Source organism: Podarcis tiliguerta (assembly GCF_965153285.1).
Source record: "Podarcis tiliguerta genome assembly, chromosome: 8".
Lineage (NCBI taxonomy): Eukaryota > Metazoa > Chordata > Lepidosauria > Squamata > Lacertidae > Podarcis > Podarcis tiliguerta.
In genome coordinates, this window is record NC_139541.1 from 76090498 (window position 1) to 76102632 (window position 12135).

Consider the following 12135-nt stretch of genomic DNA (forward strand, 5'->3'; position numbering starts at 1 on the left):
TCCAGTCTCCTCCTTACCGTCTCGGTCCCTTTGCTGCCCAGTGGAGGCTCACGGACCGCCCTCTCTTCGCTGGCTCCTGCCTCCCGCTGGCTCCAGATTTCCGCGGGCGCTGCCTCCGTGACCTGCGGTTGCTGGGGAGACGGGGGTGACACCGGCTCCCAGGACTCCCGCTTCAGATCCTGGGCTTTGGGCGGGGGGTTCTGTTCGTTGCCCCGGCACACGGGGGAAAGAGGCGGCTCCTGGGGCCCCGCCTCCCGCAAAGTCCGGGCTTCTCCGGCGGCTTCGGCCTCCCGGTGGCATCGTGACCCTCCGGGCTCCTGCTGCTGCCCTCCGGGGGGCCTGGCCGGACCCGGCGAGGGGGAGGATTCGTAAGAGCCAACCGGGATGCTGGCGATCGTGGCCTTCACCTTCTGGAGGGGCTTGAGCGGCGGCCGCTGAGGTCGGGGGACTGTTGGAGGAGCGGCAGGGGTAGCTGAGTAGGAGGGAGGTGGGAAAACGAAGCTGGTTAGAGTCAAGTCAGAAACGCACAAAAGGGAAAGAAAGCCCACCTAACTCAGGATCCGAGCAGATCCAGCACCACAGGAACATAGTGCTGCCAAGCAGGAGTGCCCCACACACTTTTAAAAAATAAATAAATATTTATTGGTTTAAAATACACACATACAAACATACAACGACGATAAGTATTTCAGATTTAATTACCAAAAAAAAAAAGAAAAAGAAAAGAAAGGGGAAGAAAGAAAAATTTTGATACAAAGACAAAAAAATAATAAAAAGGAAAAAAGACCAAAGATTTATCTGACATTATAGTTATCAAATAAATTTTTTTTTGCAAAAAACTTCCAATCTTTCTCGTTATACTTTTTCTGTTGTCATGGTATTATCATGCAGTTTTGTTTTATATTCTTTTTCATACATTCCACTATAATGGAATGAACTATAGTGGAATGCACATTTTTTTAAAAAAATAGCAAAATTTCTACTCCTTATGGACTTCAAATGATGTAAAGCGATGGGCAACATTTACAAACTGCAGCCTAGGTGTACAATTTGTTTCTTTTAGCCCTGGCTGCCTCCCCTACTTCTCAATTTCCTCCCTCTGGGTCAAGCCCCACCTTCCCTGCTGCTGCTACCCACCCACCCCGTACCTGTGGAAATCAGGCCCTGGCTGGGGGTCCCTGGGCTCTGAGTGTTGCTGCCCCCCTTGGGCAGGATGGCTGTGGGAGAGGAGACTGTGACGGTGCTGGTGGCTGCCACCGTGTAGACCACGCCGTGGCTGGTGGGCTGAGCAGGACTGGTCCCCGTGGGGCTGGGGTAGATGGCAGTGATGACCTGCCCTTGTCCGGCACAGGACGCCGGGAGCTGGGGACTCTGCAGTGGGGACACCACTTGACCTGGAGCCAGCAGAGGGTTCTGACCTGCAGGAAGCAGAATGGGCAGTGGAATCAGAGGCAGGGCACTAAGGCAAGTCAGTTGACCCTCGGCGCCATCTCTCGTTGCCCCCATGCCCCTTGCCAAGCGCATCCGTCCAGCCTGGCCTCATCTGCCCCCCCCCCAGCTGCCTTGCAAACCTTACCTGAGAGCAGCGGCTGCACTATGGCCTGCCCATTCGGCCCAATGGCTGTGAAACCCAGTGCCATGGGGGCAGGGCCCACTGGGGACTGAACGTAGGTCGTGGCAGGTGTGGCCGGGGGGGCGCTGGGCTGTGTGTGGGAGGCCGAGGTGCCCAGGGAGAGGGGGTGCCCGGCTGTTGACTGCACGTAGGTGATCCTGGGGGCAGAGAGAGGGGGAAGAGTGTGTTATAGCAAAGGAGGTGGCCGATGCTGAAATGAACAAGATCGCGCCCCTGCCACCTTCCCCACCCCCCAGGCAGGGTGCCCCCAGGATCTGGCGTAGCCAATCAGTAGAGGGGTGGGTCTGTACCTGGTGGAGGAGGGCAAGAGGACTTTCTGGGTTTGGCTCGGGGAGCCCATGACGGCAGTGGCCACAGTGCCTTGGAGAGCAGCTGGGCTAAGGGGTGGAACCAAGGTGGCGCTGCTTTGCGAGGAGGGCTGGGGCTGAACCATGGGCACCGGGGTGAGCTGGATGATCTGGAAAAGCAGAAAGCCAGGCAGACCTGTCAATCAGAGCTGTCAACCAACATCATGAAAACACTGTTTCCCTGCGGCATTCAGGTCTGATTTGTCAGAATTCAACATCTGCAGTAGTAGGAACGGTATTCGTGTAACCTAGGCTGCCTTAGGTGCCCTAACTGGAAGAAAGGAAGGAGTGTTGAAGTGTGAGTGGGAACTGCAGACTGTGATCGGTAGGGACAGGGAGCTGTGAGGAAGAAACCATCTGGGCCCACCAATCCCCTTTTAGTTTTATCTCTCCGTTTTTAAAGTCCATCCCCACAATCCTAAAGATGATCAACTCATCCAGAAAGAAAGAGATTAAAGCAGAGTTTTCTCAGCTTTCCAGTCAAAGCAACGCATCCTGTACCAAAATTTCAATCCTCCAGTTTCGCAGCATGCCTGTGGCCCTACAGCAGAGTGCCATCATTCAGCTGGGTTGAGTTTTCCTTTGCTTTACTTATAGAACGAGCAGCTGATTTAAGCATTGCTACACAACGTTAAGAGGCTCTGCTCTCCTCCCCACGTTGTACTACATTAACAATATACTCAAAGAAACTTGATTACACTGTTTGCAAGGAAAAGGGGGAATACAAGAGTCAAAAACAAATGAAACAACTGTACTAGCCAAAGGTATCTTGGCAGGTTATAGAAAGTTTGTTGTTTTTTTACATGCCATGAATTAAAGACCTTGCGGTTCAAGGGAAGTACCTGGACTTTGAAACCCAGAGGGTGACCTAAGTAGGATATGCAGACTCCTACATGGAGGTAATTTCAAACCCCCATCCCTAGGCTTATCTACTGCTCCATGAATTGGCCACCTACCCAGTAATAATAGCAGCCGCCAGAACGACAACTACTACTATTATTATTGGACAGTCCTGCAGCATTTACGCCAAGTGTAGTATTCACAATTAGCAGATACCACCACCTTCACCCGTCGCATAAGGTACCCAGCACAGCCCCCTCCCCGCCCCCACTCCCAATTAACTAACCTTGCTGGCTGGCTGGCTCCCGTTCTGCACCGGGACGGGGAAAGGTGGGGTCACCAGAGGCAGCTGGGTGGCAGTGGAGGTGCGCACCGTCACCTGTGGGGGTGCCATGGGCACCAGGACCTTGCCTTGTACCTGGAGCCCAGCAGGGGGCACCACCTGCCCAGACACGAGGTGGGCTGAAGTGCCGGGAGATGGAGCTTGAACTGGAGACACTGACTGAACTGGGGGGGGGGGAGAGGAAGAGAGAAGAGAGGCGCACACAGCGAGGTCAGTTTGCGGATCTCAAAAAGCCCAGCATTTGAGCAGAGCTACCAAGGTACCACATCTCATAAAGGATGTTGCAGAGCTGGGAAAGGTGCAGGACAGAGCAACTATCGGGAGGACAAAAGCGCCTCTCCCTACGAGGAAAGCTACGTTTGGGGCTTCTCAAGTTTGGAAGGTCGATCAAGGATTACGTAATTCTACTGTTTTCCTGCAAGATCGCCTTACCCTGTATGTGGCCGCCCAACCACTTTGATCCACAGAACTGGCACCGTGACAGAGGCCACGTAATGCTTGCTTCCCATTTGCAAGGAATCAAATCTTCCAGGGTGGCAACACCCATACGGTAGAGCTCCCTGCCTGCTGGCATCAGGCAGGCACCTTCACCATAATCTTTAAAGGGCAGCGGTTGGGGAAGGGGGTTAGACAAATTCATGGAGGGCAAAGGCTATCAGGGGCTACTAGCTGTGATGGTCACATCATACACGTTTCTGGAGAGGCCAATTGACCTCATGCCTTGCTCTCTGGGCACATGGCTCTCGCCATGGAAAATGGAATACTGGACTAGACAGGTCCCTGGCCCAATGCAGCACGGCTCTTCTTGGCTCTTTTACACCAGGGAGAGACAATGTGCATATTCTTGTCGGCCGGCCTCCTCTTGCTTGCCCGGGGACCGGAAGTGAACTCTGCAGTACAAAACGGTGACCCATGCCATCACCACCAACAGGCAGGCGAGCTCCTTTAGCACACAGGTGGCAGAAGTTTCAGGTAAAAAGCGCTTCATGTATTAAAAATGGCTGGAACCTGGCGCTTCTAAAATGTGTAAAGCTTTGGGGAGCGGTGACCCTATAGGGATGAGAGATCCGTAAATGAAAATGAATCTCTTTCTGCAGTCCGTCATGGGGCATGGATGAACTAGCCAGGAAGCATTCTCAATCAGGAATTACAGAGAAACTAGGCAGGCTAAGGTCTAAGCCTCTGATGTGATACAATTATCTTTTTTAAAAAATAAAATATTGGTACAGAGGGCTTATCAAGCAAAAAAGGACCATGCCCTTACCTTTGGGTGCTGAGGACATGACGGTGACATTGCTGTTGCCGCTTCCTGGGGCAGGCTGGATGATGGGGATGGCTTGGGGTGTGGCGATCACCTTCCCGTTGGCTGGCGGAAGAGTGAAATGGATGCTGGCAGCTCCAGGAGCACCCGCTCCCGCCGGCACCTTTCCCCCGGCCACCTGCAGCTGCTGAGGCAAGGTGGGCAGGATGTACTGCACCTGAGTGATGCCGCCCGCCTTGCCCGCTGCCCCCGAGAGGATGCCCTGAGGCTGCAGGATGCTGAGCGGCACTGGGCCATTCTGCCCGGGCCCAGGCGGATTCTGCGTGATGAACTGCACCGAGGGCTGCTGTGCGATGGCGCCAGGGGGCAAGACAGTCACCGGAACGGCAGCTCCTCCCGCGCTGCCCGCTTGCCCGTAGCCTTGAGCTCCCACAAGGAGGTTGGTCACCACGCTGCCCTGGTTGGCAGGCCCCTTCCCCACAGCGGTCAAGCCTTGCCCAATGAGAGGGCCGGCTACAAGGTGAGGCGATGTGGCTTGGATCCCGGGCATCGCCGAGGGCGGCTGAGTCTTCTTGTCGGCGTAGAGGAGGCCGAGGCGCCCCACAGAAATCCCTTCCGCCTTCGTGGCCCCGTCCGAGGGAGGGGGGCTGAGCAGCGGGAGCCCCTCCCCTGACCCGCGCGGGAAAGGCTTGCTGGCGATGGGCACCGGGGTGCTGCTAACCGGCTTGACCACGTTGGTGACGACGGTGGAGGCCGTGCGGACCAGGCTGGGCGCGCCGCTGTAGCCGATCACTCCCACATTCGGGGCACTCATGGACGGGGCCGTCACCAGCACGGTGCCCGAGGACAAGCGGGCGGAATCGGAGAGCACCACGGCCTGAAACATTCCACCAGGCGGAGAGATGACCGAGTGAGTAGGGGCGGCCAGGGGGGCCACCCCAGACTCCGTGGCTGCTGCCTGGGAGCCCCCTCCAGCACTCTCTGCCCGCTTCCGCCGGTAAGTGGCCGCTGCCGATTCGTAGCGCGGCTCCAGGCGTTTGGCTGGGGTGTTGTGGGGGCGGAGCCCTCCTCGGGAGTCTTGGGCTTTGAAGGTGCTGGGTGCCAGCTGGAAGGAGCCGTACGTCTTGGGAGGGGGCTGCTGGTCGAGGCTGTGGGGAGGCGGGGGTGGCTCCAAGTCCAGAGGGGGTGGCGGGCGGCAGGGGGCGAAGGCACCAGAGGAAGGAGGCAGCGCAGCCGAGCGGATCACCGGGGAGAAGAGCTTGCGCCCAAAGTCCTGCAAGCAGATGGGGAAAGGGTTAGGAGGCTGCCAGAACGCCTGTGAGCTATCTCCTCCACAGCGCCACTTTCATACTCTTCCTTACAGCATCGCCAGTCCTGCCTAGCAGCGGGTTGGACTAGATGACCATCGGAACCCCTTGCAACTCTACAATTCTAAGTCCCAAAACAGGAATGAGTTCTGAACCAGGACAGTTCGCATTTCGAATCTCACTTCCACCAAGAGGGCAGCAAAGTCCCCCTCTCTCGGCTCCAGCCCCTTGCCTGCAAAGGACTGTGCATGTGTTTGTTCATCTCAACACAGAATGATAATTAAAAACCTCTAAAGACGCCATGCCAAAAGCCAGGAGTTTAGCTTGCCGCAAGGAAGACGCATGCGGTGCTTTGAACACTCTGCAGCATCCCACTGCCAGACCCTCAAAAAGCAAAGATTCCTCTCTCGTTGCCACAACCTCTTTATGTTGCAAGGCTGAGACACACCCCCCCCCCCCCGGAAGTTGCACCCTTATTCATTTACTTCCAGCCTACTCACCTTGTTGTCGGATTCATCCCCCAAGGAACCCTCGCTGTCGCTGTCCGTCACTCGTTCCTTGCATTTGAGGTCAACGTCAGCAGGGTTGAACCCATCCTCAGCTGCAAGAGGGCAGAAGCATGAGTCAGCAAGACACCTGACCACCTCCAAACATCCCCCACTCCCTCTCCAAAACTCTCCTGGAGAGGCAAAGATTTTTATCCGAGAGAGATAGGATTACTGCAAATCTGCAAATTCACTCACTGCAAGTACAGGCAAAATGCGGAGGGTTTATTTTTATTTTTTTGCAGGGAAAGGTGTGTGTGTGTGTGTGTTAGAAATTATAGCTGCTGTCCCCTGGAACAGATCTAAATTAGGGGTGCTCTGGGTGAAGAAGGGAGCTGAGTAATCGGAGGAAAAGAAGGTGCTGGTAGTGGGCCATAACCAGGGCACAACGAAACACTGCAGAGGACAGAAAACGAGAGGCAGAAATGCCCATCTCTTTACCTGCCCGCTTTGAAGCAGAGCAATCTGGCTTCTGGTGCACTCAGAGAATCTTGTTCAGTAGATAATCAAGATTGCATTTAAATGCAGATTAGTTACCTTTCAATGCCAGTACGCGCCATCACGTTCACAATCTAAAAAGCAAGTAGCAACAAGAATGGGACTATCCCACTCCTGTAATAAATGCCTCTTGGCTAAAGCAGGGATTCAGGAAGACACGTTATTCAGAATCAGACCACTGGCCTCATCTGCCTCAATACTGTCTGCGGGAACTGGCTGGCGGATGCTCTCCAGGGTGCCAAGCAGGTGTCTACCTGGAAATGCCAATGATTAAGCCTGGGGTCTTTTGCATGCAGGTCACTTGGCTCCACCGCCGAGACCATCCAGCCTCAATAAAGCAGCACAGCAAACTGCCTCACTCTGCGTTCTATCCTATATGACAGATTGTGTGCAAGGGAATCAGATGCTTGTTTGAGAGCAGCTTATTCCACCTAAACTAATGCAGGGTACGATGATCTCGTGGTACAGAAAACACTGGGGTTTTTTTAATAAATGGGGAAGTCTGAGCCATTGTGGTTATGGGAGTAAGACTGAAGACTTCACTATGAAATGGCACCTGGGAGGAGATTCCACGCTCCCCAAGGGGGGGCGTCATCACTCCTCTGCCCTCACTTTGCACCCCCTCCCGCCACCAATATTTTGAGTTTTATCCCTCTTTCTCCCCTTCTGTGGTGCAATTTGGTGATTACAGCAGCTTGCCTAAAGCTACTGTTCGAAAAGAGGTGGCTGCTTCCATCGCTGAATTGAGTTTGTGTCTAGAAGAGGAAATTCCATTCATTTATTTGAGCTAATAAAATTTGAACGGTTTGGGTAGCGAAGAACATTTGTTTAGCTTACAGTGTAATAGCACAGCTTGTCACTGCAGGTAAAGAACAGTCGGTGTTGCACTCTGACCGAAGTAAATTAAAGTTCCTCTTTATTGGCAAGACTGTGTAAATTGGGAGGAGGGAAAAAACATGGTGGAATCATAGAATCGTATTGTTCAAAGGGATCCTGAGGATCATCTAGTAGGAATATGGGATCAAACCTGCAAACCTTAGCATTATCAGCACTACACTCTAGCCAACTGAGCTATCCAGGGATTCAGGACAGTCACACTATTCTGCAATCTGCATAAATCATGCTAATGAGCACATATATTTACTTGGTTTGCATATTTTCACTCTGCTTCTCTCCCAAGTCATGGAAAGGGAGAAAGTGTTGTGCGCGGCACTGAAGCCCTAGAGATCTTACTAACTTTCTCCACCTCTTCAGCTTCTGAGAGGGCAGCATCTGGGAGATAGTCCACCAGCCCATCTTTGCAGTCTTAAATGTTAGAAACTTAAGGAATTCTGAAGATGCTAAATCCCAAGCAGTAATTTCCCAGTACCATTTTCCATGCCCACAAACTACAATCTCAGAATACATAAAGAAAAAGGATACCCCCATCGATAATGGAAGAGTAGCCATTTCTTCATCCTTGTGCTATGTTACCTGTGCAGCAAATCACAAGGTATTTCACAAAAACCTAACTCTTTCTTAAATCCATGGGGGTCACAGCCTTTCCAGTCCCACCCAATCAACTTTAGCATTGTAGAAGTGAGAGTCAAAGATAACTTAGGGGGCCCAGCTTCTTCGCCTCTACAAGCTCCCAGAAATCGCAGAAAATCCTGCCTCCTTGGTTTCACTGAATTTTACCAGATGTAACCTCATTTGATAACAGATTAACTACAAGGTTTGTGTGGCACATGGTGGATTTGCATGAATTTGGGTTTGAAGGATGACAAACTGGGCTCCCACTGCCCCAGAAAGCAACTTTAAGGGATGCCCTGCTAGTCCCAAGCTAGATGCGCCTATAACACAGTGCTGAATAACCTTCTACTCTGCAAGGGGCAAACAGATCTCCTAGCAAGAGTTGGGTCAGTGGGTAAGAATATGGGTACACTGATATTTATGGCACAAGAGCAGCAACAAGGCCATACAAGACACCACACGCTATTCTTGCTGCAGATGTGAGGGCAACAGTTAGCAGACCAGCAAGCCTATTCCAAAACAGTGCAGGTCTTACTGCTGAAAATCAGTCCTCCAGCTTTCAACTTAAATTTAATGCTCAACTATTAGTTCATGGTTTGCATCAAGTTCTTGAAACCACAGCATTTATTTAACATGTCATCTTCCTCACCCCCAATGTATTTGCAATGTTCCTCATCCTTTGCTTTAGGAGGGGGGCAGCCATGCAGGAATTTAGGGCCACAAGTTTAAATACAGTGGTACCTCGGGTTACATACACTTCAGATTACATACACTTCAGGTTACAGACGCCGCTAACCCAGAAATAGTACCTCGGGTTAAGAACTTTGCTTCAGGATGAGAACAGAAATCGTGCTCCGATGGCGCGGCGGCAGCAGGAGGCCCCATTAGCTAAAGTGGTGCTTCAGGTTAAGAACAGTTTCAGGTTAAGAACGGACCTCCGGAACGAATTAAGTACTTAACTCAAGGTACCACTGTACTCTGAGCTCCGTGTGGTTCAGGGAAAAGTGAAAGCATTGTGCTAGCATTCGGGGCAGGGACTCCTTACCAATGACGTCGTCATCACCCTCCTCTTCGCAGATGACCATTCGCTCCTCGTCGCTGGTCATGTCCTCGCTGGTTGTGCGCTGAGAACGGGAGGCACGGGAGGCGTGCAGGTGCAAGGAGTGCCTGGGGCCTTCGCCTGGGGTGGCAAATGGGGACCCCGAAGGGCCCAGCCCCCCGAACTGCCCCTTCCCACTGACGTACAGAGACTGTCCTGAGCACATCTGGAACAGAAGAGTGTCATCCGTTAGAGCCTCGCATCTCCCAGGGCAACAAGGTGATCTGTGACCTGAAGGATTTTTGTCAGGTCAGACTTCAGCTGAAAGAAGGAGCTGGGTAGCAAAACAACAGCTGAACCGACAAGGAAGCCCCAGAACTAGTGTAGGCCAGAAAAGGCTATGTGTGGTACCACAACTCCCTTTACAAGCTCCCAGGTCAGGGTACATGTCTGAGAAACACTGCCTTTGCCTTGCATTCTTGCACTCTTTCTTGTGTGTGTGCACATGTGAGCTGGGTTTGCAGCAAGCAATAATCCTTTCTCCTTCCCAAAGCCCCAATTCCCCTGGAATTGATCCAGTGGCGTAGCGTGGGTTGTCAGCACCCGGGGCAAGGCAAGTAATTTGCACCCCCTAACCCGTGGATTTGCGCCCCCTAACCCTAACCCCCAGATGTTGCGCCCGGTGCGGCCGGCCCCCCCTGCACGCCCCACGCTACGCCACTAAATTGATCAGAACCCAGATTCTCCATGACCTCCTACTGCCCCGCCCCTCGCCGCCAGAACCCAAGAGTGTGCCAACGTACCTGGGTGAGCTCCTGCAGCACCTGGCTGTCACGGTCGCTCTCCATCCCATGCACCCCACTGTGGGAGAAGGCCCGGGGGCGCTGTGCGCCAGACCCCGCAGTGGGCAGGATCCGCTCCCCATGTCCGTGGCCGGATCCGACCATGCCTGCCTTGCCCTCTGGCCCCAGCAGCACCTGCATCTCGGAAGGGCCTGGTGGGGAAGCAGAGAGTGGTAAGACAAGAAGGAGAGAGCCTTAGAGCAAGGGGCGGGGGGAGAGCTATGAAAGGAGCTCACCTCCTGGCACAGCAGCGGTACCCGTCTCAGACATGCTGCGTTCTCGGGTCTCCTTGGAGCATCCCCCTGGCCCCGAGGGCTTCACGTCTGAGCTAGACTTCTTCCGATCTTTGTTGCACCACTTCCAGTCAGGGTGTGCTTTGAAATGGGCTTCCTTCACCTGGTTTTTTTTTGGGGGGGGGTGAGAGAGAGAGAAAAGATGAGAATGGAGAGAAATGAAGAAAAGATTCCTAGGCAACATACCAGCTACTGAGGGGGGAAAGTGGGAATGGCTCTTGTAGACGCCACGCCGTAAAAGTTAGAATTCTGTGCAATGGAGATCTAAATCCCATCTAAAATGAGCAAATTATGCATCCTTGCTATACACTGGGAAAAGAAACAAAGCAAGACACCGCATCCATGTTCCCTTTAAAACTTCTAAGATTTTACTAGGTTTTACCTACAATTTTTTCAAGCATATCTTGGCAGCCTAAAGGCCGGAGACTTGCTTTTATAATTACATGAAAACAGATATTCGTCGGAAACTCAGGTCTGCAACCATACAACCTTGTGTGCCTTTTCTGTACTCCTGAAAAGGTTACATGCTTACAGCCCTGGCTTTCACTATCAGGCCTTGCTTAACAGCATCACTCTTGGGAGACAGAATGCTGGATGAAAGAAGCCACTGATCTAAGCCAGGCATGCTAGCTGCATTATGGGAGGCAACAGCACTTGCAGATAAGGCGCCCGACTCGCTCTCCATGTTACGCTCCCTAGGAGGCTGTACCTGGAAGGCCAGGTCGTGGTACTTCTGCTTCTCCTTGGGCCCCAGCGCATACCACCACTCGCCTAGGATCTTGCTGACAGTACGGTTGTCTTGGTTGGGGTGCCGTTGGTGCACCAGGGCCCGGTGTCGCTTGCTGAAGATCATGAAAGCATTCATAGGCCGCCGGATGTGATCTTTTTCTCTCTGCAAAAAAAAAAAAAAAAAGGTGTGTGTGTGTAATGGTTCTAGGGGTTGCTCGTGCATAAGCCGGTGCAAACACCTGGTTGGATTGCCTGAGTGAACCTTTTCTGTCCGGACAGCCACTCACCCATGGCTGTCTCAATCGCTGGCAGAATCCGTCAGTGGGCGTTTCTTAAACTTCTTCCAGCAAAGAAGCTCTTTGACGCCTAGTCTCCTCCTACTCTCTCTGCGCGAAAGCCTTCTGCGCAAGGAGGGCATAGGCAGCGGAGGACCTCTACTCTCCCCGCTGGTCCCCGGCAAGGAGTCATGGGACCGCCTCGCCGCTTCCCCCATCTGCCCCCCTTCTCCACTGGTGCTATGCTGATTCTCTTCCCCAGAAGATGGGCTGCCTCTCCTAATCCTGGGACACTCTCCGGAATCCCTCTGGATTTTGCTCTCTCCCTTCGGCACTGATGGCAGTTCCCTGACAGTGTGAATGCAAAGAGCACCAAAGCCACCACTAAACTTATATTTTACCCAGGGTGAACCCTGAATACTGGTGGAGCATTCCACAGCTGAATGGGGAGAAGGGAGGCTGAGGAATATGAGAGAGAGAGAGAGAGAAGAGGAGACGAAGAAAAAGATCCCTCACCTTGTTAGGACTGCGCCCATCCTTCTCAGAAGATGAATCTCGGTCTTTGGGCAGAGCGCTCAGTGACTGGGTACGACGCTTGCCTGGCAGCAGTGGGATTTGCATCTCAGAAGATACAACGGACAGGAACCTACAGAAGGAAGTCCAATTTCACC

General features: G+C 52.9%; 1 protein-coding gene across 3 annotated transcripts in view; it reads right to left on the reverse strand.

The window, feature by feature from the left end:
• The window catches only part of CIC (capicua transcriptional repressor), a 46824-nt gene that overhangs the window by 6573 nt on the left and 28116 nt on the right, over positions 1–12135 (reverse strand). For all 3 annotated transcript variants that reach the window (XM_083454678.1, XM_083454676.1, XM_083454677.1), the window contains exons 5-16: positions 11981–12110; positions 11170–11352; positions 10404–10563; positions 10129–10319; positions 9332–9551; positions 6232–6332; positions 4428–5697; positions 3107–3327; positions 1924–2090; positions 1577–1770; positions 1149–1418; positions 18–472 (exon numbers count right to left, since the gene is read on the reverse strand). In XM_083454678.1, the coding sequence (XP_083310804.1) occupies positions 18–472; positions 1149–1418; positions 1577–1770; positions 1924–2090; positions 3107–3327; positions 4428–5697; positions 6232–6332; positions 9332–9551; positions 10129–10319; positions 10404–10563; positions 11170–11352; positions 11981–12110 (3562 nt within the window). The remainder of the gene's footprint in view (positions 1–17; positions 473–1148; positions 1419–1576; positions 1771–1923; positions 2091–3106; positions 3328–4427; positions 5698–6231; positions 6333–9331; positions 9552–10128; positions 10320–10403; positions 10564–11169; positions 11353–11980; positions 12111–12135) is intronic.